At 40.8% G+C, this 27,442-nt stretch overlaps 2 protein-coding genes across 9 annotated transcripts in view; one reads left to right on the plus strand and one right to left on the minus strand.

Moving 5' to 3' along the window:
* The window catches only part of afap1l1a (actin filament associated protein 1-like 1a), a 30,907-nt gene extending 21,332 nt beyond the window's left edge, over nt 1-9,575 (plus strand). For all 8 annotated transcript variants that reach the window (XM_044127992.1, XM_044127993.1, XM_044127990.1 and 5 more), the window contains exons 3-19: nt 51-134; nt 223-302; nt 704-815; nt 1,015-1,107; nt 1,198-1,406; nt 1,742-1,921; nt 2,023-2,106; nt 2,672-2,747; nt 3,000-3,119; nt 3,211-3,422; nt 3,889-4,034; nt 4,143-4,215; nt 4,648-4,750; nt 6,023-6,190; nt 7,740-7,915; nt 8,009-8,134; nt 8,684-9,575. In XM_044127992.1, the coding sequence (XP_043983927.1) occupies nt 51-134; nt 223-302; nt 704-815; nt 1,015-1,107; nt 1,198-1,406; nt 1,742-1,921; nt 2,023-2,106; nt 2,672-2,747; nt 3,000-3,119; nt 3,211-3,422; nt 3,889-4,034; nt 4,143-4,215; nt 4,648-4,750; nt 6,023-6,190; nt 7,740-7,915; nt 8,009-8,134; nt 8,684-8,710 (2,069 nt within the window). In that variant the 3' untranslated portion in view covers nt 8,711-9,575. The remainder of the gene's footprint in view (nt 1-50; nt 135-222; nt 303-703; nt 816-1,014; nt 1,108-1,197; nt 1,407-1,741; nt 1,922-2,022; nt 2,107-2,671; nt 2,748-2,999; nt 3,120-3,210; nt 3,423-3,888; nt 4,035-4,142; nt 4,216-4,647; nt 4,751-6,022; nt 6,191-7,739; nt 7,916-8,008; nt 8,135-8,683) is intronic.
* An 80-nt stretch (nt 9,576-9,655) lies between these two features.
* On the minus strand, nt 9,656-20,852 carry LOC122837559 (gamma-aminobutyric acid type A receptor subunit pi). The gene is made up of 10 exons (XM_044127998.1): nt 20,569-20,852; nt 18,625-18,706; nt 18,435-18,547; nt 18,272-18,339; nt 17,978-18,195; nt 15,996-16,078; nt 15,690-15,827; nt 15,435-15,587; nt 12,212-12,405; nt 9,656-12,085 (listed from the first exon to the last, which is right to left on the minus strand). Exons 2-10 carry the CDS (start codon nt 18,675-18,677, stop codon nt 11,753-11,755), a joined length of 1,353 nt encoding a protein of 450 aa, XP_043983933.1. The 5' UTR covers nt 18,678-18,706; nt 20,569-20,852; the 3' UTR covers nt 9,656-11,752.
* Nucleotides 20,853-27,442: the final 6,590 nt, after the last annotated feature.

Consider the following 27,442-nt stretch of genomic DNA (forward strand, 5'->3'; position numbering starts at 1 on the left):
ATTGTTTGGTCAATCAACGATGAATGTTTTTTGTTGATTCTGTCGTATAGAATTGGGACCAGATTACATCTACGTGAACTCTTCCGTGTACAAAAATGGGACGAGTTTTGTGGAGTCTTTGTTTGAGAAATTTGGTGAGTCGTACACGTCTGTGTATTTGAGATGCTCCTGATGTCGGGTATGATTTTTGAGTTTGAATGTAAATGTTCTGCTGTTTTCCAGACTGCGAGCTCGGAGACCTTAAGGAAGTCACGGATTATCTGAAAGATGACAAAAACTCACAAGATGACACTTTAAAACAGGCAAGCTAGCCCATCCAAAATAAAATTACTGGAAGTGTAGTTAACGGATGTGTCAGTTTCTAGGTAAAATGAATAAGTGTGTTGCAAGAGTTTCGTCAGTTTGTTTCTCAAACCTTAGTCTCTAGATTTAACTTTGCAGCTACTCTTAATGACTCATGAATACAAAGGAGTGAAATATGTGGATTCTGCTGGATCTTTGTGGGATTTTCCCATGTTCACAGACTCATCAGTCTTACATGATGTTGGAAAACTGAGGATTAAAAGGTCCACCCATCTGTCTAATTTATGGAAATCGTTTACTGCTGAGGTTTATATCCTGCAACCCTTTGGCTTTGAAAAAGCTGAAACTTGGCAATGAAAGAAACATGACTTTGTTTATGTTTATGTGTCTGCATTCGCAGAGCTGTACAGACTCCCCTCCCCCGCTGCCCACAACGCCTCCTCCTGAAGAGTACTACGAAGAGGCCGTGCCCCTTAGTCCTGGCATGGCTCCTGAGTACATAATCACACGAGGTCAGCACGCTGAAGACAGAACTTGGTGACCTTTGGTGTCAGTCTTCTATAGAAAGCCTCCTAGTCAGTGCCGATGATTTAAAACGATTTGCATATGCCCATATATCACGTTGTCCCAAACATAATTACAAAGCACAAGTTAGATTTAAGTGGATAAAGATGCAGCGAGTGAGTTGGATGTCGTGTCATCTATTTTCAGACAGGCCCAGCCCTCCCAACTCTATCGATGACGTCTATGAAGATACTGACAACCACTACCAGGCAACCATTAATTTGCAACGCAAAAACTCCTGTGAGCAAGAAACCCATCAGATATCCCAGTTTCACTTACTTCTATTTCACTCAGTTAAAGCATCCTTTGTTGTTTCCGCTGCTCCTTCAGACAATGACTCAGATGCTCTGAGCAGTTCCTATGAATCGTACGAGGAGGACGAAGAGGAGCGGAGCCCCGGCGTCACTCATCAGTGGCCATCGGACGAGAGCAATATGCCTCCCGTCAGAGACTGTCGCATATGTGCCTTCTTGCTGCGTAAGAAACGCTTCGGTCAGTGGGCCAAACAGTTCACCGTTATCCGAGAAAACAGACTACAGGTGAGCGGTTCAAAGTCGGACGGCAAAGTTCTGAGCTACATGAGTGACAAAACAACTCAGTGTCTTTACATTCAAAGCCTGTAGAGTTTATACCTGAAGAGACTTGCATCTCTGGTTGCATTGAGAGGCGACTCAGGGAGCCGAACTCTAATCTTGACAAGACTTTCAGATTTGTAATTAAAAAAAAAAATAAAGAGTTTTCTTTCTGCTTCACATTTATCTACTACGTTGTGTTGCATCTCATAAAATCCCACTAAAACACATTACTGTAGGTGGTTGTAATATTCTAGGTGTACACATGTTGCTAAGCACTGCTTGTGTCCTCCTTCCTGCAGTGCTATAAGAACTCCAAAGACACATGTCCCTATGTGGACCTCCTGTTGCCCCAATGCTCTGTCGTCTACCTACCTAAGGACATCAAAAAGAAGCACCATGAGCTGAGGTTCACCTTACCTAATGGAGATGGACTGGTTCTGGCAGTTCAAAGCAAGGAGCAGGCTCACAAGTGGCTAAAGGTAAATGTTGCCTTTTTGTGGCAAGCTTAGTTTGAGAATCCAGCTTTCTCTCATCACTGAAGGAACATATGAATATACTGTGATGTAAAAACTCCCAATAGGTTGTCCGACAGGCGAGCGGTCAAACCGGAGTACCCGAGGAAGCCACGTCTCCCATCACCCAGAGGAAACACGAGCTTGACAAGGTGAGGATGTTCACTCTTCACCTTCCCTGTCATTCTTATTCCCAAGGTATAATTACACAGCTGAGGTGAGGAAAAGTTTGATTTAAGTAGCAATTGTGCTGTCACCATCAATTTTTCTAAACAGTTGTTTGGCTTAGCTCAGTGTGCCGTGATGCCTGTACTTTGCTCGCAAAAGGAAGAAGAGATGCGTAACATAATTAGGCGTTAAGGCAACAATGACAGAGGTGGCAGTGAGTCAGGCTTCGAACATTCGCTGAAGCTTACAGAAAATTGTCCGAACAGAAACTACAAAAGCCTTTAACAGAAACACTGATGAGACGTGATTAGAGGGAGGGACAAAAAAGAAGATGGTAGGTCGGTTTACCTCTGGGTATAACTTTGATTCTGAAAAAAAAACAAAAAACAGAGGCAAATACTCTGGCTGGCTTTCGGCATAATAAATCTGAAGTCTTTTTAAACACGCTGACTGGTTTCACTCTCTTGCGAACCGCACCGAGTGACCTGGGGTGGGATTCAGACGGTGTTGGTGAAAGCCTAAAACTGTGATTGTATTGTTCCTCCACAGAGGTTGTCCGTAGACAGAAACACATCTGATTCAGACAGCGTGGGTGTTTCAGCAGGAGAGAATAGCAAAGAGAATGGTGAGAAATTTCTTCCAGAGTTGCTCGGTTTAAACTGCATCTTGTAAAGATTTTTATACTCCTTGCACATCTTGTCACGTCAGAACTGCAAACGCCAATGGATAAAAATGCATGTCCTACCTTTGATTTCAGATTTTCTTTTATAAAATCTATTGAAGATCAGATGTCCTTTTCCTTTCATTTTACAAGATTCAGCTTGAAAGCATGTTAGCGCATGTTTTCTTTTTTTTACGAGCTAAAATTTTGATTTAGTTAAGGTGAAGCGGGGAGCTTTCGCTGCAGGACGGAAGATCACACGCATCATCAGCTTTTCCAAGAAAAAGTCATCGCGGTCGGGCGGCTCCCGGACGTCCTACGGTGACCCTCGACAAGGTAGCGTCTCTATCCACTCGCAGACTCTCGAGATCTCTCAAATTCCCAGACAACTTATATTTTCCTTCCCCCTGTTTCACCAAAAACACAGGCTACCTGTTGGTGCTGGTGAACCAGGTATGGAGAGAGCACTGGTGTTGTGTGTGCAGAGGCTCCCTGCACTTCTATCACGACCGGGGGGACCCGCGGACCTCCCTGCCGTCCCTGCCGCTGAACGGCTGCGAGGTGGTCCCTGGGCTTGGACCCAAACACCCCTTTGCCTTCCGCATCATGAAGGACAGCACGGAGATGGCAGCTCTGGAGGTAAAACTCTTAACACAACCCCACCGATGAGCAGATGATGCAGTAGGCACGCCTTATTAAAAACAGTACACACTGACAACTGCATGGAAAATCTTGGCCTTCTTCTTAAAACCTCTTAAAATAGTTGAGCTTTCAATTTGTGCACTTCTTCGAAAAGTCTCAGGTTGGCCAAAGCCACACAGATGTTGTCACTTAAAAAGCCCTGATGAACTCAAATCAAATATGTCCTTATGAGCAGCATGTTTGGGTGGAGCGGGTGGAGAGACCAAACCAAACTTTAAAAAAAAAATAAACTAAATATTTGACTACCACGAGGGTTAATAGGCAAACCTTTTGTTATAACATTTTTGCACATTTATTTGTATAAAAACTTGTCCATCTCCTCCTAACGAGATAAAGAACTTGGTGAATAATTATTTATTGGTTAAACTTGCTAGAACTTTAGAAACACCCTGTGTTTTGTCAGGCGAGCAGCTCTGATGAGCTTGGGCAGTGGCTCGGCGTCATCCTTGCCGAAACGGGCTCTGCCACGGACCCCGAGTCCCTGCATTACGACTACGTTGACGTGGAAACCATCGCACACATTCGGGACGCCGCTCGAAATTCCTTCCTGTGAGTGAGACAGGAATCAGGATATCTGAGACAGTTCAGAGGAGAGAGGTAGTGTCTTGACCTCCTTCAGGCCTACAGTATTTCCTCTCCCTTTTTCTCCGGTCGTAGGTGGGCTACCTCCTCCAGCAGCACCTCCACCGATTCCAGGACGTACGACGAGGTCCCTACTGAGGACACGCAGGTGGGGCACATGCATTCTTCCTGAGTTAAACAGAAACTTATGGCTGAATGTTTTACTTTGATGCGATTAGACTGCAGTGTCTGTATATGCGTGCAGCTGTTGTGGACCATCTCTATTTGAATGAAAGGCATTTAAATCAATAGGCAGTGGTCTATTTCATGCCTTTTTAGATTTCAGGGGTAGAAAAAATGACTGGGAAGGAAAAGGTCACGGCCGTTTTGTAGAACATAAACTCCCCTCTTGATCTCACTGGCATGGAGTGCGAGACATACCCTTCACCACCTCTAGCTAATTACATACATGTCTCAGTGTTTTCTTTATTTTATTGGATTTTTATGTTATTACTAGGTCTGCTGTTCTAAACTTTCTTTCCTCACTCTCCCCTTATTCTTCTACATGCTAACCATCCATTCTCCTTTCTCCTCCACCCAGTTAAAGGAGAAATCATGTAATCAAGGGAAGCGACACTCGAGTTACTCCCACAGCAACTTCGGCCAAGACAAGTCGTTAGTCTCCCTGAAGCGAACGGACTCAAGTAGGTGCATCTAGTCTGTTGTTTCATAAATTTGTTTATTAGATTAAATGTAAGGGTCCAAAACAGTCTTGAAGACATGCTTTACCAATTTTCTAACCCTGGATAATGATGCATCACTTCATTATGATTTGGAGGAACAGAAATAACTTTCTATGGACATTATTTCTTAATTTTTCCAGGTGTTTTTGGTTTAAATTGTCAATAATTCAACCGTGTATGGCGTGGTTAAATAAATAACAAGGTTGTTGGATAAAATCTTTTTCATCTCGACCCGAACTGCAGATAAATTGAGAACTTTGGAATACCCTCAAAAACACACACAATAAAAGCACAGGTTTGTTTTTTCATCATGACTTTTGAGATAAAAGTCAGACATCAGCGTCAGCACTTTTTGCAGAATACACAATTCCACAATATTTTTTACACAGTATTTTTTCAGCTTTACACCCACCCACGGTGTCCATGTGTCACTCCAGAGAGTAGAAAGCGAATTAAAAAGAAATAATGCAGATCCACGGTGTCCATGTGTCACTCCAGAGAGTAGAAAGCGAATTAAAAAGAAATAATGCAGATGTTTCCTGTTAGCACACTGTAGCTACGTTTCACAGTGGAGTCAGAGATTCCGTTTCTCTTGTGCGTTTGAGAGCTCACCACTCTCTGTGCGCTCCTTCTAGTGCCGAGCCAGTTTGCTGACAGCCCTGTAATTTAAAGCCCCCATCTGCCTCAATACTTCTTCTTTCTTTGTTGAGCCCTTTCTGGTTTTCCCTTTTCTCTCGCCCTCTCCCAAATGCCTTGTTGTGTCATTAGCTTTACAAGTGGAGCAGATTAGTGTTTCTGGTTTGCAGAGGTTTCGCATCGCTGCTTCTCCAGCACATAAAAAAAGAGCTTTGCTCTTTTAATGACTGAGAACTTTAGGATGTAACCAGAGATTTATTGGCCACTCGCATTAGATGTGCTGACTCACCTCCTGACCTCTCGCTCTGTATGAGTCGGTGTGTTATTTCTTCTTCACGCGTCATCTAATCTCTCCCTAAATAAAGTCTTGATCGCAAAGAAAGATAAAGCTTAGAAATTCAGTCCATTTAAATCCAGCGCATTAAACTTACTTAACTGTGCAACCCTCGCCTGTATCACCGCAAAAAAAAAACAACGAAAAAAAACAAAAACGCGCAGTATTAATCTGACGGGGAGATGCGTTATTGTCTGAGCTTTTTCTCCTTTTTCCCACAACCCCTGGACGTCTGACCCCACTCACCTTTTGCTCCCGCCCAGACACCAGCCCATATGGACGGTATGGGAAAACACGAGCGGAGGAAGACGCCAAGCGTTACCTCAGAGAAAAAGAAGAGCTGGAAACGGAGCGGGACGGAATACGGCATGCGCTGGTGACGCTCCGACAGCAGAAGAGAGAACTGAAGGAACAGCTTAAGGTGGCTTCAGGTGAGGAGATAAATAAACAGGAAGAAAACAGAAGGACACATAAATTATTTTCAGTTTCATCTGTGGTCCCTAAATGATCACCATGTCCTTTACTGGCAGCCTTGATTAAGGTATGTAAAAAGCTATATAAATAAATCATCTGTTGCAGGACATTTGAAATTGAGCTTTTTGATAAAACTCAACTTGACTGCATTTATGCAGTGCAAAACAATAGGTTAACAGTGCTCGTTTGGTGTTCATTTTTCAACATATTTCTATTTGTTCTTGATACGACCCTCTTTTGTGAACGAGACAGCTCTTCATTTTCTCCTGTAATGTTTCACAGAACCGGAGCCTACAGAGCGGGATCTTTGACACAATTTCTCTTTACCATCCACAGTCCCGGGTCTAGCCAGCGCTCTCATATTCAGCTCACCTTCTGTTTTTTTCTCCAGGATTTCGGTTTAACCACAGAGATGGCTATGAAATAATCTTGACTTTTGTTTCTTTTGTATCCATTCTGTATTGACCTTATGCTGAACTCCAGGTCTAAGTTTTAAAGTCCAGGTGGGATTTTGTGAACTCTTCATCTTTGTAATTGAAGCACAGAAAGCACATCTGGTTGCGCCGAGCAACCAGTGGTCATTTAGATATGGTGGTTCTAGAGATTCGATGACCCGACATGCCACTTTTTACTGCAGTCCTCTGACAGTTTTGAGTTTTGTGTTTGTTTGTGTTTTTTTTACCTCTGTTGTCATTGTGCTTGCTGCAAATTCCAGCTGACTTCATTATTTTTTTTTTATTCTTGTTTTGATTGATGTTACAGCAAGTTTAGATGAGTAGTTGCTCACTTGTAGACATGTTCAAACTTAAGAAGACACATCTGACTTGTGGAATATTAAAAATAAAAGTCCTGACAGTTTGATCAATTCAATGAACCACACATTATAAAGTCATTCAGTTACATTTATTTCAGAAGTACTTTTTAAGGGTACCAGTAACTGTGGAATCAAGAGCTTTGGTGAAACACGTTGCATGTATTTATTTTTTTCAATAAATAAGTGGAATGGGAATTGGATGAAATAATTACATATATTTTTAGAAATCATCAGTTTATAATTATACTACTGCAATAAAAAAAATAATTTATGCAAGGCGTCTTTCAACAATTGTGAAGGGTTCCTTCCAGCTCTTCTGTGTTTCTGGTCCTGGTTTCTGACCACTATCATATAAGGGTCATGTGAAAGGAAAATGCCCCCCAGTGAGACAAATGCAACTATTTCTCCTATTAAAAACAACAACATGGTTATGAAAATGTCTCCCATGTCTAATTAATCAATTTCCTGTGATTCCTGCGGTATGCTGCTATCGCTGACGGAGGGAGCATTCAAGACTTGTTCACTGGAACAGTGTATTACTCTCCAAATGCAGGAAATACAATAACGACAAGTACCGTCTCATCTTTGTACTAATTCAGTATCTTAAAAGATATGAAAATAGTTTATTCAGTGAGACAGTTAAAATTGGACAGATAACTTAAATGTAAAAGGACATTTTTTTTGTGGAGCAGAGAGGAGAAAGTCCTTGCTGGAGAAGCGCGTGTCCCAGCTGGAGGAGGCTTGCAAGGCCAAAGAGGCTGAGAGGGTGGACCTGGAACTCAGACTGACACAGGTCAAAGAAAACCTGAAGAAGAGTCTGGCAGGCGGAGCGCTGGGCGCACCTGTGGAGGCCAGGCCACCTGCCAAGGTCTATCTGTCCATCTGTGTGGGAAGACAGAGCTCTTTCACCTTGCCTTCTTTTTTTTTTAAATTTCTTTATTTACTTCTCAACTCTCCTCAGGAGTTCGGCAAAAAAATCCAGAATTCCTACAGCAATTCTTTACCAGTGAACTGCGCCGCGGAGATGCGAAAGAGGCCGCCGTCGATTTGCGCGTCCTCTGCTGGAACCGTCATGCAGAAAGCAAAGGCGAGGGTGTAGATTAAATATTTGTTTCGCTCATGCTTACAGCCAAGCAGCTAATCAGTCTGTCACTTTACTTCTTTCTTTGCTAGAAAACAAACAAAATCCATATTTCAGTGGCCTGATCAGAGGCTAGACTTAAATCTGATTCGGTTGCTGTAGTGTAACGTTAAACAGACCTACTGTCAGGATAATTCAGGTAATATATATTTGACCAGTTGAGATCACTTCAGACTGTGTATAGAATATTGAATCCAATAGATAATTACATATGTGGAAATAATTTAACCAGTCTTGATTCAGTACATTGCAGAATATTATGTAATTTTATGTAATGTACTCGTACACCTTCATCCTAATACACACACACACACACACACACTATCAAAATTAGGGCTGAATCAATAGCATCACACATTTCCATATTTATAATTTGATAATCTGTCAGATTTTGTAATCTGTTTTGATGTTTGTCATTTGTGATGTTAAGTACCTCATGACACACAATAAGGTAAATAAAATTAACTTGTTCCTCTTTATGTTCTTTCCCTGCAGGAATGGGAGTTAAAGAAAAGCATCTAGGAGAAATTTTGATGGAAAAGACTGAAGTAAATGGATATCACAGGGTGTGACTTTTTCCTACCTTCATTCTTCATCAGGTTCATCTGCCAAACTGATCAAAAAACCCCCGGAGGTTTTCCATTCCGACATTTAGGACTTGTGTCGAAAGCAATACATAAATCAGCCAGCAGGTGGAGGTACAATCCCACTGGATATTTGCTCTTTGGAGCTCTGAAACGGTCTGCTTGGGATACACTATTTGGACTCTTCACTCACTGCATTCATGTATTTTCATTGTCTTGATGGCACTGAATGGGTCAAGGGAAAGAAAGAAAGAAAGAAAGGGAGAATCTATGCGACAAAGGCACAAGAGACGTGCACTGAAAGCAGAGGGAAGTACGTAAAATGTGGAGTTGGAAGGCACAGATGGTTGCAGCATCACAAATGATGAAAGTGAAATGGTGTGCAGGCCAAACCTGACTAATGTGATATTTTGGAAAGAGTCTTACTATGAGGTGCCTTTCACACAGCGGCATGTTTTTATTTGTTTCTTCATGTACATAGCGAACTACAACTACTGTTTCTGTTTCATTCTGCGTCAGACTTTCATCATCGTGCAACAAACAGCATCGTGCAAAAGTTTTAGACACTAAGAGTTGGTCATTAGATTTTTTAAATTATTCTACTAAAGTCCCTGGCCACACTGATTTGGCTCCAGCAGCGTCCTACATTTACTTGAATCTTTTTTGTAGGTAACTGAATGACTAACATAGCGATGCTACTCTGTGATCTATCCCTTTTGTTGTCATTTAAATACTTTCTGTCAACTTTTGCACTTTATGTAAACCTGGATGAGGGACTAATAAATTTGCTTTTCACTGTACAAGCAGTTGATTTTTTTTTTTTGTTTAACTGTGGTAAAACACTAAGACATGAAAGGGCTTCATTGAACTCCACCAACAAGTTATAGTTACTGCCATTGTCAGTTTAATTGCACATGGCCAGTGATATAGCCTGATACAGCCAAAGCAGGAAAAAAAGCACATTGAATAATCGCATTTCAACGTCGCGCAGCAGATGGAGTTGGTGATTCAGCAGTCCTTTTTTTTTAAAAGTATTCATACCACTCGATCCCGTCCACATTTTGTCATATTCCATTTGCAAACGCCAATGTATTGATTTCGGTTTGGATGTGATAGACCAACACAAAGCAATGCATTTTTGTGACGTGGAAAAATGAAGGTGGTTTTCCACGTTTTCATTTTTTTTTTCAAATTCAAATCTGAAAATTGGAGTATGTATTTGCATCTGTAACCTAATAATGAAGCCCAATGCAAAAACCTGCGTTCAAAGAGAAGTCACCAGGCCACTAGTGAGGAAAAATAAAAGAGTATGATGAAGAGGGAGGATTTTAGATCAGATTACAAAGCACTGTTTCAAGCTTTGAAGATCCCACAAAGCTCTGTTTAATATTTCATCTGAAAATGGAAAAATAGTGTGGCACAACTGCAGTCCCGACATGGCTGTCCACCTAAACCGACAGGAAACTGGGTTGAATTAACCGGAGAAGCAGCCGAGAAACCAGAAGTAACTTTAGAGAAGCCACAGTGGTCCAAGGCTTTGGTGGAAGAAACTGCTGATAGGCTGACTAGCTACTGAAGGAAGTGTGGCAACAACATTGTTGAAAGAACAAAACAACCACAGGCTTAATCGGAAGACTTGCACGTAAATGTTTAACTACGTCTTTGTGAGCCACAGAAAGATGAGAGTAAGGTTGAGTCTGGTCTCCTTGCTCCATGGCTCCGTGGCTCCTTAGCATGTCATGGCGTGATGCATCTCTACATCGCCTGGACATGTCTGCCGTATGTCAGGAGGTGAGCACAGAGTCTCACGGGAGGTGCTGGGTTGGTGCGGGGGCAAGAAAGAACCAACCAGAAGCTGGCAGTAGCACATAAAATCCAAAGTGAAATACACTGCAGAATATATGAAGCATACCCTAAGGATTTGGGCAGAGGGTAAGATGGATCATGTATGCGGCAGTGACATAGTTCAAGTTCACTCGCTGGGCAGGCCTACATGTGTCGTCAAGTTCGACAATCATAGAGGACGAGCAAGGGGAAAGCAATCGCTAAAAGAACTCTTAACACGCAGCTTGCCACAACCAATATAGGAGACGCCAGTGCTGCACATCACCTTGAAAAACTCTCCCCAGTGGTGAAACAACGGTGGTGGCAGCATCTTGCTGTGAGTCTGCGTTTCTTCAGTAGGTGGAAGGAATCCTAACAAGTAGAGGGAAGCCCTGGAGAAAAAAAAAAGCTGTTAGAGGTTGTGAAACACTAACGACCGGGACAGCAGGATTCCAAACAGACAGCCAAAATTATAATGAAATGGTTCGACCTTTAGAAATCCAACTCTGTGTCTCGAGAGAGACCTAAAATATTATGTTCCGCGTCGCTCTTTTAACACTTATGCTGGTTTGCCAATAAAAGCGGGGCAAAAGATGTCAGTCTCTCGATGTACAAATCCAAGAGAGATAAATACTAGCAGTAATAATTGCGCTCAAAAGGGGTTCTACAAAGTATTGATCAAGAAGGGCTGAATACACACCGACGCAAAGCATTTGGTAAAATATTTGACCATCAATCAGGGTTTTTATTTCCCACAGCCGTGCTGCTCATTTGACTGGTATGTCACAGGAAATCCCAACAAAACAGGGAAGTTTGCGGTTGTAGCCTAAGACTTGGAAAGGTTTAGTCTGTATGAATACTTTTGAAAGCACTGTGATACGCATGGTTTTTAATCATCAAAACCTCATGCTGAAAATGTGCAGAGCCGTTCATTTACTTGCAATTAACACCACCTCTTTTTATTTTTAGCAGAAAGCACAGTCCTGACTAACTGTTTATTATTTGCAGCCCCTAAAACAGATTTTAGCTGGGTGCTACAAGAAAAAAAAAAAAAGTTTGTTCAGACATGTCCGGGTCCAGCCGCTGGCTAATGAGGAGGTAGGACAGCTTCAGGGCAGTGGCGCGAACTCTCCTGCAGCCTGCTGCTAATCAGCACTCAGAGAAAGAGATAATAGAGCCAATACAGAATATTGACAAAGAGGAACGCTGTGGGGAAAGCGGTACGGGAGTGGCGATCGATGTTGTGTGGATTTTCCACAATGAAGACAGCGGCTGCTCTGCGTGAGGCGTCTTTCACAGACGACAAGCCGCAGCCCTGACTCTGCGCTTTTTCCGTCGAAGCTGCGGGGTTATTAGCGTCGCCCTTCGCTGGCTCCTCAGCCGGCTCCTCTGCAGTGGTGCCCACCTCTACGGACTGGTTCGGTTGGCTGGAGTTGACGATTGACACCAGGGCGTTTCCATTGGACTCTGCAAACTCCCTCAAAAGCTCCTTGAAGGACACGCGCACACACACGCCCACACACGCACACACACACAAACACAGACGGTTGCTTTAATCCAGTCACAGTCAATATTATATAATACTGAATTTTATGGCCTGGTACACGTTTCTTACCCTGTGTAGATCCTCGATGGTTTGATGCTGCATGGTATAAAAATGAGCACAGGCATATTCCAACAGGGCACCGAAGATGAAGGTGAAGCAGATGCCCAAGTAAACATCTATGGCCTTTATGAAGCAGTTAGCGTTTGGCAGGGATGTGCGGGCCCCCATCATGAGAGTGGTCATGGTCAGGACGGTGGTCACTCCTGCAGGGGCAATCAAAGTGTCATTTTGAGTGGAATAATATTTCAATCGATTTACAGTCAGTTTACTTTACGAAGAAAGTTTTCTGTTTCCAGGTGCTTAATGCGATTCCAATGCTTTCTTTCTTTAACCGTGATGTTTGTCCAAGTTATAATGACTCATTTGGCTCAAGACTTGTCAATTTCTTTTATTTTTGTGATTATTTTAAGGATTTCCTGCAGCACAAATCTGTCTCTGCATCTTTATTTAGATCAAATCCAGACTAGTGGATTGTTGACGCTACATCTCAAGGACTGAGAGCAGAACATGGAAAACCTTTGCTTCGCTTTACAAGATGTTCCAAAAAAAAAAAATACTATAGTTTAAGGAACACTTTTTAACAGATTAATCCCACAACCTTTCTTTTTTAATAATCCAATTTCAGTATGCTTTACAAACAGATCACTGATGGAGAACCATAAAAATAATCACCGGTTTCCATGTAAATAGTCCCTCACTGCAAATGTGACTAGAGCTTAAAAGTGGATCGACGTATTTGGAAGATTGAAGTTCTTAAAATAAGCAGACGTCTCTGACCAGTTATTAGTTTTCAGCTGCCAGGACCAATAAATCTGGATTTCCGCTCAGTGAAGATGCTAAGAGAGTTATCTACTGCTAGTGGGAATTATGCGGCCTATAACCTTTAACTAACACCGCACTTTAAATGAGCAGAAAATCCCCTTTTTTAGAGCAAAGGTGTTCTCTCTCAATCTGAACCTACAAACTTGCTGGTATGTAGTTATTGTTTTGCTTTCTATCAAAACTCAGTTTTCTCCCTCAAAACGAGTCGGGCTCCATCCAAATCTCTTTGTCTCATCCTTTAAAAAAAAGAAGTAATATAAAGCGCCTGAACTAACACAACACATGAAAAACATACGTACTGACTCAATGTTTTTTTTTTTTTTTTTTTTTCTACTTTTAATGAAGTGAATGTGAAGAAACTTAACCTGGGCAAGGGAACAGTGTTGAGTCTTATGCGATGTGGTTTGGTTTGTAAGACGATCCACCACAACTGAAGATTGGTTCATAATTTCTGTTCAGGTACGACATATAACTAAATATTAAAGAAGCGACATTTGAAACTAAAAATGTTAAAATTGACAAAATTGTTCATTTCAGCCAATCAAACATTATACCAATCAGATGTATTTTAAATTATATGCCTGCGATGGGAGCCAAAAGTCTGCCAACATCATCAAGCAAGCAACGTGAGCAAAAGCCTTTTTTTTTTTTTTTTTTTTTATAATAAAGCCAGAAGTCCAGATAATAGTGGGTTGGAACCTAATCTTTAAAAGTCTATAAACTGCAGAAATTTCGGACTTTTGCTTTGAACATCACAAGTAAAAAGAGATAAATTAGCAAAGCCTGTAGCCACGTTCTGACATAAAAATGACTCAGTGAACACCCTCAGCTCTTTAGAAGTGAAACTCCACTGACAAACTGGCAAATATTCAATCCATTTCTGCTCTGCTGCTGCGTCCAGCGAGGTCTGCCTACATACATTTAATGAGCAGTTCCACGTCCGGTACCTCTGATTCAGCTAACAAGATCCCTTCAACCACCGGTGCTGCGTTTAATATAATCGCAACTGGCTTGTTTGGACTCAACACACAATATTTCTGGCAATTCTGTTGTTTGTCTGCACTTTTGAAGAGTATTTTAACAAACCACACATGGCTGGTTATGGTGCCTTGGTGCAGCTCAGACTTCTGCTTTTCCACTAGATCCAATGGCAAATGCAACACTGCAGTCCAGTGAGGTTACTGGAAAATTATAGATGAGCGATTTCTACTGTATTGGGTTGGTTATAGGCAAAATGTCTTTTTTTTTTTTTCAGAATATTCAAACAGTCTTTAAGATTTTATTTTTTAGTTGACAGATAAGATATACCCAAATGTTCTGGGAATAAACAAAAGTCCCAACATTTAAAAAAAAAAGCAAAAACATTATTCCCCACAGTGACGCATCGCAATGAAGCAACAACCTGCTTTTCACTGGTAGCTTCCAGATTACAGAGATTTGAACAATCAATTGTTAAAGCAAGAATTAAGGTAAAGCAGTTCACCGATCAGAATGATTCCTACCGTTTGTGGAAACTTAAGAAAATTTGGAGAAAGCATTAAATTATCACTACCGTATGTTGGATACTTTTCTGACCTATTGTAGATAGATGTCATAGTACCATCAGGTAAGCAAGTGATGGAATCCTCAGACCAGTGAGTAACAATGTAATTTGTTCATATAAAAGGCGTCCAAGCCTACGTCTGCTACAAATCTGTACTTTCACATAAAACGTAAGTTTATTGTGTGCAAAACTACAACGGGTAAAGCTGCAGGCGGTGTGGATCCACCTCATCAGCTGCAACTTACCGGTTCTCTCTTAATCCACCAGGACTGGAGAAAAGGTTCAAATTTAACTTCGGGCTGTTGTGCAGTGGCATTCAACAAGCATGTTCCTGTCCTTTATCACCAACAATCCAACAGACTGACACTTGAAACGCCTCCGAAAAACATTTTGCATTGCGGCACGGATGGTGTTTGGCAAAGAAAACGGGGACAATAATAATAGCCATCTGAAACAATGTAAACTTTTAATAACTATGACCATGTTATTGCATAAGCATATGTGCTGCTTCAGTTTGAGTTGTTTAAAAGACTGTGATGGCAATTTTGTCCAGCAGAACCAGTTGACTGTAATCAAGCCAGAACAGAAGAAGGGCTTAAAAAAGACATAATTACTGCATACCAGACAATATTCAGATTTAATTTAGTGGGAGAATACCTGCTCAAGCTTATCACAGTGAAGAAGAAAAGAAAGAAAGCAAAAGATACTTTTGTGTTGCACTAACAATACGTTTCCAGTTGTGCATGTCTCCTGTCATGCAACGTAGCAAAGGTTTCCATTTTAAGACAAGCCGGTGTCTTCCGAGGCTTGACTGGTACATGGTGTACATGGTGTACCAGAATCATAAAGAACAGAAAAAATACTGACCGATGCACGTTCGGGCTGGCACAGATGATTGGCTGATCCAGAAAGAGACCCAGGAGAGAACCACAAGCAGAATGGAAGGGACATATGTCTCCAAGATAAAGAACAGGACATTTCTGCGCAGGGAAAAATGCAGCACCAGCTTGGGGTAATGACCTGTTTAGAGACATAAAACAGCACAGCTCTCTAAACACATAAAAGCGATGGATTGCGTTCACGTTGGACAACGTCTTGGCTGCACATTACTCCACTCTGCACCTGTTTCGTACACAGCCTCCGTCACCGAGGTGTAGTAGCTCTCCACGCTGTACTGAGCCAGCCGCAAGGTGTCCAAACCCTTCACAGAGTCGTTCCCTCTAGTCCAGTAGAACACCACGTCCTGTATGTTGTAGCCCCCTGTCAGTGTAGCACACGTGCTATTAGTACATGGTTATAGCATCAAATCTGCACAGCAACAAAGAGCTTATGCACTCTACACTGATGATGAAGATGTAAAGCTGCAGAGGTAATGGAAAGAAGACGAGCACACACGTGACGGAGGGTGGGTGGAAAGAAAGTACTCACAGCTCTCCAGCTGCAGGGTGCACACCTGTTTGTCCATGGGGTATTTGGTCAGGTCCATGTTGCAGGCAATTGTAGCCGTGATGCTGTCGAGTTTTCAGAGAAAAAGTATCAAAGGTGATCCCCCCCACCAAAGACTTCCTAATAAAAGTCTTTCCTTCTTTTGTTGAGCACAAGATGGCAACAGATCAGCGAAAGCTAAGAACAATTTTTCTTCTGAGTGACAGTTAAAAAATAAAACAAAGGCTCACATTCGAAATGTCAGTAAATATTTTCACCGTTTGATGTTTTATTTAACTCTCTCACTCTAACCGTGGAGGGTGAAGTTTCTTCCCCACGGCGTGTAATTTTTGTGCTTAAAGAAAGTACTGCCGCACTTATATCATTATTTGGATTAGTCGTGGTTTGTTTTGTCTTAATCACTGGTTTTATACCATCATATTAGGATGTGCAATCATTATTGACAGGTGAGTTAAATCCGGTGATGACATCAGGGATGAGAAGGGAGGAGTTCATGTTGTGTAGAGTTATTTTTGAGTTTGCTGCACCCTGACTCTCGGACGACGGTATAAAGTTAATGACCTGCGCTAAATGAAAGGCCACCATCTTTGCGATGCCACTTTGGAGATGTTGACTGAATGTAAACATACAAATAGTCACAGTTTTCTGTAAATAGTGTTTACTCCTGGAATAAACATGTGAGATTCAGTATGCTTAACTGTGTCTTCGCTGTCTTTTTAAAAAAATATTTTTTTAAAGAGATGAAGTTCCACAATAATATCACATATTGTGTCACTATGTATAATAAAGCAATAACAATAAAACTAACATCTAAAAAGTTTGCTGTGCACGTGGTTTTCCATTTGTAAACAAGAGAAGTTTGTTGTGCATTGCCACTTACCCTCCCCGAATCAATACTTTTTAAAGCAACCGTTCTCCAATTACACAATTAGACATATGTCTCTACCAGCTTTGCACATCTAGACATTGAAATTCTGCCCTTTCCTTTTGAAAAAACAGCTCAATGTTAGCCAAAATGAAAGTGGAAAGTTCTATGAATATCAACTATGAAGTCCTATCAAAGATTCTCATTCATTTCAAAAAATACAGCCCCCTCCCACACCTCCCCCCTCCACAAAACAATTTTGTTTGCATTGAAATCATCCTGCTTTTGATCTGACTTTCTTATTAGGGTTGTTATTCAGCTGGGATATGAACCTTCACCACAATTTCAAGTCATGCTGCTTCCTCCAGCAGGTTTTCTTCCATTTATTTATCCCTATTCATCACCCAATCACAAAAATTACGAATAAAGATACACATAGAACATGTTTGTCTGAAAAGTGTGGCATGTAAATATATTGTCCTCACTTCAAATATATTCCCTTGACTCTTATATCCATAATTAAAATCCAAAGCAAAAGACTCTTTTCCTTAACGTACAGCTGATGTCTCGGCATGAAAGTTTGCTATCTGATGCATAATTCATGCTTAACTTCAAGTCTTGATAATCTATCATCCTAAAACTCCCTTAGCAACACAGTAAACATTCAGTCGAAGCCTTCTGCACATTCGAGGGCAGCTTCCTGACTCATGTTCAGAGTGAGTTGCCACCGTCCATGTTGACATTAATGAATCACTGTCTGTCTTAATTCAGCCAGAAGAAGGATAAATCTAAACATAATAAAAAGCTGCGCTTTTTTTTTCTTCTTCTTCTTCTTCTTCTTCTTCTTCTTCTATTAAGCTTTGGAGTCAAAACAAAGTTCTGCAGCCGAGTGACGAAACAGATTAAATGTCAAGACACATTTTCATAGATGCCAAGGACATGACAAATCAAAGCAATTTCAGGGACACCAGGCATCCAGAAATGAAGTGTCACTCCCTCAAGGTTCATGACTGGATGGTGATGCATCAGTGATTCCTTCCTGTTTTGGGTAGGACCTGAGGCCAGAGCACGGCTGATTGCAGGAAGGGTTGCAACGTACCGGAGTGCGTAAAGAACGGTGCCGTTGCTGAAGATGCGGATGAGGCGGTTCTCCACCGTCACGTCGTGAAGGAAGGAGCGCTTTGAGTCCGGGATGAAGGTGTCCGGGATCCAAAGTAACGACACCAGCCGTCCATCCACGCTCACGCTCTCGTTCCCGGGAAACACCAGCCGGGAGTCGCGCCACCGCTGACGGAGAAAGATGGTCGCTGTGTAGTCCTGACAGGATGGCATCAAGGAGAATTTCTTTATTAAGCCCAGTTGCCAAAGAAGAACAAAACGGAGTTTGGCGTACCATATTTATTTCAGAGATGGCGTCGATGCTGGCGATATCCAGACTCATTCCAATCTCCACAGGACCTTCTGTTGTAAACAAAGACAAGAAATGTGGTCAAAATCCAATCAGAAAACACAAAAACAGGAAAAAAAAAAAAAAGGATTCTCAGTTTTTTGATTACCGTTGAAGTTAGGCCTTAGGTAGCGGTTGTATCCCTTCATGAGTCTCTGAATTGTGGGCTGAAGCTGAGAGCCGTTCCATTCACCCCAGTGGTTGTTAGGGAACATGCAACCACTGAGGGGGAAGAGAGAAGGTCAGTCAATGAGGAATGGACAATAAAAGTGATTCCGTCTGAACACCAGTTCGCTCACCCCTGTGTGATGGTAAGGCAGAGGAGGAGAAGCTCATTCAGCTGGACAGTCATTGCGGATCAACAGACAGAGGCCGACAGCACTGTTCAGATGATGTGAGAAAAGGAGTGAAAAGCGCATACATGTGATTCTCTTTCTATAAACGTTTTGTGCTCCTTGAACAATTTCATGTTTTGTCATGTTACAGTCAGAAATTTCCAAGTAAGATGTCAAGTGATGGATAGAGTGGGAAGAGGAAGAAAAAAAAAAAAACTTTAAATCTGAAAAGTGAGCTGTTCTTTTTGTTTCAGCCCCTTCACGTCAATTAACTGTAGAATCGCTTTTGCTGCAATTTCAGCTGAGGGATTTTTCCCCTTCTGAAACATTCCCACAGCATGATGAAGTCATCACCGTATCTCATGATGGGAATGATGTGCAGAGTTAGTTTTACACCAAACTATGTATGTCAAAATGTTACATTGTGTTTTCATCTGCCCATAGTACCTTCCTCTACATGTTGGTTGTTTTCCACATGGCGACTCACCAACTTCATGCATTACCTCTTAGTGGTTGATGCCTCACTTGCTTATTTGTTTGATTTGTTGAGTGAATTACTTAAAGTAAAACATTACAGTACCATTCTTTTATGCCTACTAACTCCTATTCTTTAGGTAAATCTGGCAAGTTTTAGACTTCCAACTTAAGTGTGTCAGTTTGTCAAAGATAAACTTACAGCAGTAAATTGTTTTAGATTAATTTCTTTAACTGTTTTTTTCTGGTTTTCTAGTTGACTTTTGTTAGAAACTTAAAAGCAGCAGAAGCACATTCATTTTCAACTTAGACCACCTACAAAGGTTTTTACAGTGAAGTCATCCTGCTGACAAATTCCTCCACCTTATCCACCGATCTTTCTAGGATTTGCAGATATAGGATTTTGTGACGAATCCAAAACTGGGGATTTTCCTTTTACAGCCCAAACATTACATTATTGGTTGCTTATCCTTTTAGGGGTATTCCAGTGCAGGGAGCTATTGTACATACAAGACTTTTCTTTTCAAAAATTTCTTTTGAACATTGAAGCTTGCGTTATACCGTGACAAAAATGAATAAGTTCAAGTTGTGCGAAGCCATTCTCCTTCGCACCACAGTAGAGTGCGAAGGAAAGCTTCACCATTGGACGGCAGCATCTGACAGGAATGTGGTTACACACCTCAGGGGAAATCTGAAGCTCGAGAGTCATTCCAGTGCCTTGGCGTGTTTGTCTCCATCAACAAATGCACAGGAATGTGGTATAGATCCTGGTCAACACCACTGCTTCAGCAGCTGCTCCATTTTGCACACTTAATGACGCAAAGACCACTGAGCAGATTTGTGTCCACCTGTACATTCGCGTGTTTTAGCTGAAGTTTCTACGTGACGGAGTGCGCCTTGGTTTGTCGATTTGTGTTGTCACAGCCTCATGGTTTATTCACACTGCATCACCGACGACTAATCACAGCACTAACTCACTGTGGAGTCCTTATTGTCACTGGGTGAAACGCCCCCACCACCCTTCCTCTCCAACCGCCTGCAGATTAATCTTACTGCCACTAATAGAAAGCAGCGATCTGATGTCTTGCTGTTGTTCTAAATTATGCAAATCCATGTTTCGGCTACCAAAGCAAAAACATCTTACAGATGAGTTGCATTGTGGCCCATTCATTAATTGACCATGGAAATATGAGCACAAATGATTGTCCCTGCTCTTGGCCAAATTGAAAGTTAAAGGGTGGAAATTAGTAGGAATTATGGTAAATGTCCTCATATTATAGCTTTATTTGAGTCTTTCCCTAAACGTTACAGTTTTATTACTTATTTTTTCCACGATTTGCTGTTCATAAACCCCAAAATTACTTGGCATCTTTAAATTTGATCCCTCAAAGGATGTCAGCACAGCATTATTCCTCATTTAAAAGTTGTCCTTACCTGCTTTGACGTTTGCCCACCTATCTTGTGGCTTTTCTTCTTTCACTCTATCTCCTCTGCAGCCTTATCCTTTGTTCCCGCCGTGGTCTCCCGCCCCTCTTTGTGTCCCACGTGTTAAGTCGTTCTCTCCTCTCAGTTAGTTCTGAATAAATTCCCGCGTTTCTTCGGCAGACCACAGCTGCCTCCTACGCCCCGATGCACGAGCTGCGGCTGGTTGTTTTACTGTTTGTGCAACTCCCACCACCTCTCTGCACAACCGTATCCATCTCCCCACTGAGCCCTGTGTGCACACACTCCTCCCTCTATCTTCCAGTCTTCATCCCTCTTCCACTTTACTCTCCTCAGCATCACATCTGAGCTGCAGCTGCTCCTACCGTCTCTCCCCCCACACACACACTCAGTTCTTTGCATAGAAATTCCATCTGAGGGCATTCCTAAGCATATAACTACCTAAAATGCTTCCATTTAAAAAAAAAAAAGCAAAATGTCAATAAAGTATGAGTTCTTTTTTTTAGATCTCTACCTTAGTACTTTTCTCAAAATCACACTCTGTCTTTTACTGGTCCTCTGACCTTTGGTGGTAGATCCAAGTTAAAGAAGACTAAATTCTTGGAGTTTGAAGACAAAAGTTACAAGAAAAAGAAAAAACAAAGAAACTATGGATTATTTTTTTAGAATTACACTAAAAAATGACAAATAACGGAAAACACCCTTGAATGTTTAAACAAAAGTTGTTGTTCATGACACTTTACAGGAGCTTAATTTACGGGTTTTTAATATGAATTTCTGCCATATGTTACTTTCAGACACAATTAATTATCTTCTAGTTGGGAAGCCATTATATGCAAACAGCGGATGAACCTTTTCTTGCATCACAAATGTTTCCATCAACGATGAAAGAAATTACACGTAATCAGTTATCTATTGCATAAGTTGTGATACAAAAACAAACAACAACAAAAAAATACAGAGAAACCACATAAAAATGATTGAGGAATCATGAATGTCTCCTGGTTAAATCGTTATGGTAAAAAGAAGAGTAATCAGACGTGATCACAAATACCTAAAGTATGCACTATGATGCAAAAAATAACCATAAACACCTGATGTATCAGTTATGATACCAACAAAAGGATATAGGTAAGTTGTGTATTTTTTTTTCCAGTTTTGTTGTGATATTGTTTTGACCTTTTTAATTTGAATAAATTTGAACATTTGCTGCACAGGAAACATTTGCACAGGAAATGGTTTAATCCAACAGTCTTCATTTTTCTCTGTCTTGCCCGCTCCTCTGTTTTCCCCCCACTCTTCTCTGCTTCCCCCCTCTGGCAGCGAATCTCCAGCCACCTCCTTCTATCTCCCCTGACACAACCACTCCTCTGAGGCTCCCAAGCCCTCCGCTGTCTCATTCCCTCATGCCCTCGCCATCCTCACCTCCGATGTATGTTCCCTTGCATCAGTGTCATTATCTGAATTAGAGTCTCTCTCTCTCTTTTTTCCCCTCTTTGTCCTCACTTCTAGAAAGTACCCGTGTAGCTTGAGAAGGGAGAACTGCTAGTTCTCCTCTTGTAAGACGTCTGCTTTTCTCCAGCTGAGTGCACATTTATGTCATTGCCCCAGATATTGTCTTAGAAGATTGCCCACTTTCTGAAATTCTTAAAGTTGATGATAGGGATTTATTCCACACATAGCGGTAATTTATCTCCAGCACGCCTGACGTTGTGTCATTAATCTTTATGAATTCCTTGCCCTCCCATAGCTTAGCATCATCTGTAATAACAGCTTGACCTTTTGGGATGTAACCAGCAGAATATGCAAAGAATCCCCACTACTTGGTTTTTGTAGATACTTCCTGGGTAATGTGATCTGACCGCTGGTGCTTGCACCTACCGCTCTCCCACTGTTTCTGTCTGAGTTGATGTATGGATACCAACAAGACATGTGCTTGTTCTTTTATCTATCCTTAACAAAAATTTGCATTACAAAGCTGTCTCCTCATATTGTTTTTACACCGGATGACAAAAGCACAGTGTACTGAACAAAGTCTGATTTGCATTCTCCAGAGTTCAAGACGTGGCTTCCGGAAGACGAAGCAACAGATGGAGACGTTCGTGAATCACCTGAAGGGGATTAAAATGAATGCTTCATGTGTGAGTTAGGGGTCTTGTGCGCCATTACAACCTTGGTGATGATGTCAGAATAACAAAGAGATTCAGTCAGCGTTCCGGGGGACTGTCTGCGTCTCAATCTCTACCTACGTCTGTCTGCTGCCGGGGTTTGCATTCATTCCATTTCATTTACTTCATTTGTTTGAAATTGCTGTTTACAGCTGTTTCCCTGCCTGACGGTTCCTCCGAGTTCGTCCTCCGCCGGATCAATTTACATGTTTTATTGTTTGTGGGTTCAGTTTGATTTTTGCCTGTTACCAAACGTCAATCTTCTGTGGATGTTTATGCATTTGAGGTTGCTTTTGGTATTTTTGGCGACTTCTCAGGTCCATTTAGCGTCGGACCGGATCGCTCAAACTAAACAATGGAAGCATTGTACTTCTGGCTGCTTGATTACAGTCGTCATCCAGCTTGAAAGTGAAAATCAGCCAAATCTAAAGACTTTTGCAGCGTCTAATTCATCTTCATTCACTATTATCTTGGTTTTAGCTTCATTAATATTTTATCTAATTTGATAACAAGATTTCCTAAAGTCTTGTTATCATCTTTTTAGGGTGGAGATGGTGTGTAGATGATGGGCAGTTGTATTTTTGAAAAAAATAAAAATAAAACTTTTTTTTTTTCACTGTTACCTTTTTGTCTTCATTGATTGTTTGGTGCTTTTTTTTAGGCATTTGTACAGAATACCAGTTTCACATTCTCTGCTGGAACTACATCAAAATAAACCAGAAATGTTAAAAATCTTTTACATTGTATTTTATATAAGCAATTTATTTTTATGTGTTTTGCTCAATTTTATATGTGGTTTAATACAACAGGAATAGCTTGCAGCAAATGTATGTTTTATCTTCTGCAGGGTCATTTTTTGCACCAAAAATAAATAACATATTTCAGACATAAACTGCTTGTTGCACAAAGACCATGATCATAGTTGCTGCCGTTTTTTGGAATTTATCCGTCCTCTTGTGTTTTATGAATTCAAGTGAATTTGGAGACGTCAGTATAAGAACATGTAGCATTAAACATAATTTGAAAATGAGCTAAATAATGGCATGTGTGTGTGTGTTTGATTAATTTGATCTTTAATACACTGGTATTCATCTTTTACCTCCGTCTGGTGCAAACAATCCACATCTTTTATTTTCCTCCACTAAAACGGGGAGCTCATGTTTTTCTGCAAGAAGAGAATCAACAAAATGATGTGAAACAAATCAAAGGTAGCCTCCGCTCTGTGGCTCTGTGATGAACAATCAGTGGCAGACAAAATAAATCAATGGAGCGCTGCAGCACAGGACCATGAGCAGACCACGTTTGCTCTGGGTAAAATGAAGAGTTCTGATTTTATAAACCACTGAATTAACTATGCGTTTGATCAATTATTCATGACTTTATTAATTAAAAATGAACAGGAACAATTAAGCAATGTGTCGATTCATTAGAATTTGTAACTCTGGGCTCTTTATTGTCAAATAAATAGCTGTGGTACAGTAAATTGGTCTCCTGTTCATTGTTGATCAATGCCGACGGTTCAGCTTCACTAATCACAGATCCATTTACTTTATGTAACAGCTGGGACCAACAATAAAAGGTAGTATTAATTCCTTGTTTTGCTTTTTATGTTCATGTATATTAAATATCATCCCCAGAGTTTTCTGATGCCATGCTTTAGATAAATGGGTTGAATTTATTTTGTTTTCTAGCCACATTTGACAAACGGAACATGAAGTCGAACCTGCGACTTTCACGTCTAAAGACCCCTGCTCTTCCCACTAAACTTCTGTCTCTTCAAAAGCTTCACTTTTCCTAAGTGAAGGTAAAACCCTTTCACTTAGGAAAGCAAATGCTTTCATGTGACGAATGAAAATGTCACAGGATTGCCCATGAGAGGGGCAGGAATGTATCTGCCATAACTGACTGTGATGGCTGCCATGTCTAGAAGGAACATATGAATTAATACGGCGAAGGATGCTTCCTCTCCTGAGCCGTCTACCGTCCCTCCCTGTGACCGCTCTGTCTTCTTGTGGGGCAGGTAAAGTGTTTTCTGCTCTCTCGCATCAGATCCTAACGGGTAGAAAGCTTTGACTTGAAACTCTTGATGGATTTTGTTAGTCACTTTGGTTGCTGTATGAATTTTATGTTTGGACATTAAGAAAATGGCACTGTGCATTTATGATACTGGTTCATATTAGAGTATCAACTATATGTGCTCTGCTTAGGAGTAAAATCAGTACCTTTATGAAGGCACTAATGATATATATCACATTTCTGTATTGTTTTTTTGTTGTTGTTGTGATGTGATAATATTACCTTAAGTTTTGTGCGTTGGCTGTTAGTAATTAACAACCATCAGTTTGTACTTAATCTATATTATAGATAATATTTGTGAATTGATTTAGTAAAATACATTCATTTTCAATATTCTCAGTGTACAGTTTTCTTAAAAAGCTTAAGCTGATCTTAAACACATCCCTCTGAAGCTTTGCCTACCTGTTGAAGCTTTTGAAGATGTTTGTCACTCGCTGTGTTACTTGGTACTTGTGTTAGGATAGTTTTTGAGTCTCCAAAGAACATTAAATTCACAAAAGTATAATTAAAATCCATCTCATAGAGCATGAGACAACATTCTGTTTGGGACCAGAGCGGAAACTGACTTTAAGATAAACTAACCATGACAATGGTGCATCAGGGATGCAAACATTCTTGCTAAAAGAAACTCTCAGGAATAAAACCACAGTGGAAAACCAAAAGTAGTGACTCCAACAGCCCCAAAAGCATTGTTGATTCATTAAAGTTCATATTGTTCATCTTTAATTGTTAAAAAGTTTTGCTTGATTGTTTTTAAATATATTGCAAACAACTTAGTAATATTTCTTCAGGTTTCTATTCAGAGGAAACTCTGTTCTACTCTCTGGTCTACTTTGCATGATTCTTTTTTTCAGATGCACCACTCTGTGTAACTCCAAATAAAAAAAAAAATGGTTTTGTGAATGTGTGTGTACGCACCTCTTATGGATTAATTGCAAACCAAACAAGTGAAACTAAAAGAGCAGCTCCTGATTGAGGGGAAACCCCATTTCAAGCTGTATTATTAACATGTCATATCAAAACAGAGAGCAATAAAACTAGTGACTTGGTGTGGGCACTGTTTGAGGCTTTTGGGAACTGGAATTATGTCCAGATTTGAGATACAAACTATTTTAGTGTGAAATGAGATGGCTTTATAAATTTATTCTTCTGCTTCTTCAGTTTTATGCATCTTGAATAGTTGAACGTTCATGTAAACATCAGAGATGTAGATGTTAAATCTCCGAGACGGTTGGAGTCAAAATGGTAATATTGCAATTATGAAATTATCATATATTATTACAGCCAGTGAAAGTGATATTATTTCTGGGAGAGGTTAACTAACGTGGCAATTTATTGTAAACACAATTTTCTTTTTTTCAAAACTGAGTTTATAGATGCTTTGATCCTCATTGTGCATGACGAGCATTGCTGCCCGCCTGGATCTTCCTCAAATTGACTTCAAGCTTTGACAGTGATGCAACGGTGTGTTGATACATTAATAGTATCGAATTTACCATCTGAGTCCGTGAGTGTTTGTTTGATGAAAACCCACAACTCCTTCTCTCCTGCCCATCCTGCTCTGTCAAAAGGTCACACTGGGGCAGTTATTAAACCTGTCAGTGGGAGGAAAAACCTCAAAGCTCATCTTTATGGGCAGGATGGATCCACAGGGGGTTAGAAGTCTTCCTATCATAGGAATATGTCAAAGTTTATCCTTCCCACACACAGCTGTGGGACTTGACTGTTTTCCCTAAGCCATCAAACAAGCCATCCACCTGGGAGTCTACAGCTCTGGTCTTCAAATCAATCTTTTCCGCTGTTGTGCAAGTCCATCGTAATTTCATTGTGAATAAAAACACTCTAAAGAACAAATCTGAATTGCGACACTTCAGGACAAAGTACAGTGCTAGACTTTCATATACTTTGTAAGAATCTGGGGTACCATAGCATTTGATGGGGATTTTATGTAACTGGACATTTTGTGTGAATTGGAAACAAATTTATAGATAGTTTTCAAAAGCTATCCATGTACATCAGCCTCACAACACTACCCCCACTGTAAATAAGCATCATGCACTTGGAATCTATTTCTTTGAGCAGAGATGGGAAAATTGACTGGGTTTGGTAGGTTAAACTAAAGGATTTATCAAATTGGACAATTAAGGAAGGAAATCTAATTCCTTCCAATATTTAATAATACCTGAGGAGGCTTGAAATCAAACTCGCTTTGTCTTCAAGCTACTTAATTTCTACGTGGCACAGATTCAACAAAGTGTGAGAAAAATTCCCCAACATTTCTGGTCCACGCCAACATGACTGCATCATTCAATTGCTGCAGGTTTGTCTGTTCTGTTGTTCCAGCACAACCCAAAGGTGAAATCTAGTGACCATGGAGGCTACCGGTGAACTCACTGTCATGCTGAAGACAGTGAGTTCAAGCAACTTGACATGATATGAGCATCGTGCGATGGCGCATTATCTTGCTGGAAGTAGCCGTCAGAAGATCAGTACACTGTGACAATAATGGGGTGGACATGCTAATATGCTAAAATGGTTGTAAGGGGTTCAAAGTGTTGCAAGAAGCACTTCCACGACCACAGTCCTAAACTGCTGATAGAAGGCAGGATGCATCTATGCTT

Source organism: Gambusia affinis, linkage group LG09, assembly GCF_019740435.1.
Source record: "Gambusia affinis linkage group LG09, SWU_Gaff_1.0, whole genome shotgun sequence".
Classification (NCBI taxonomy): domain Eukaryota; kingdom Metazoa; phylum Chordata; class Actinopteri; order Cyprinodontiformes; family Poeciliidae; genus Gambusia; species Gambusia affinis.

Excerpts from the sequence above, each read along its gene's own strand:
- LOC122837559 (XM_044127998.1), bottom strand. The coding sequence starts at position 18,677 with ATGACTGTCCAGCTGAATGAGCTTCTCCTCCTCTGCCTTACCATCACA. Across the intron at positions 18,340-18,434 it reads CCTAAGGCCTAACTTCAACG|AAGGTCCTGTGGAGATTGGA; the intron begins GTAATCAAAAAA and ends TGTTTACAACAG. Across the intron at positions 15,588-15,689 it reads GGAGGCTGTGTACGAAACAG|GTCATTACCCCAAGCTGGTG; the intron begins GTGCAGAGTGGA and ends GTCTCTAAACAG.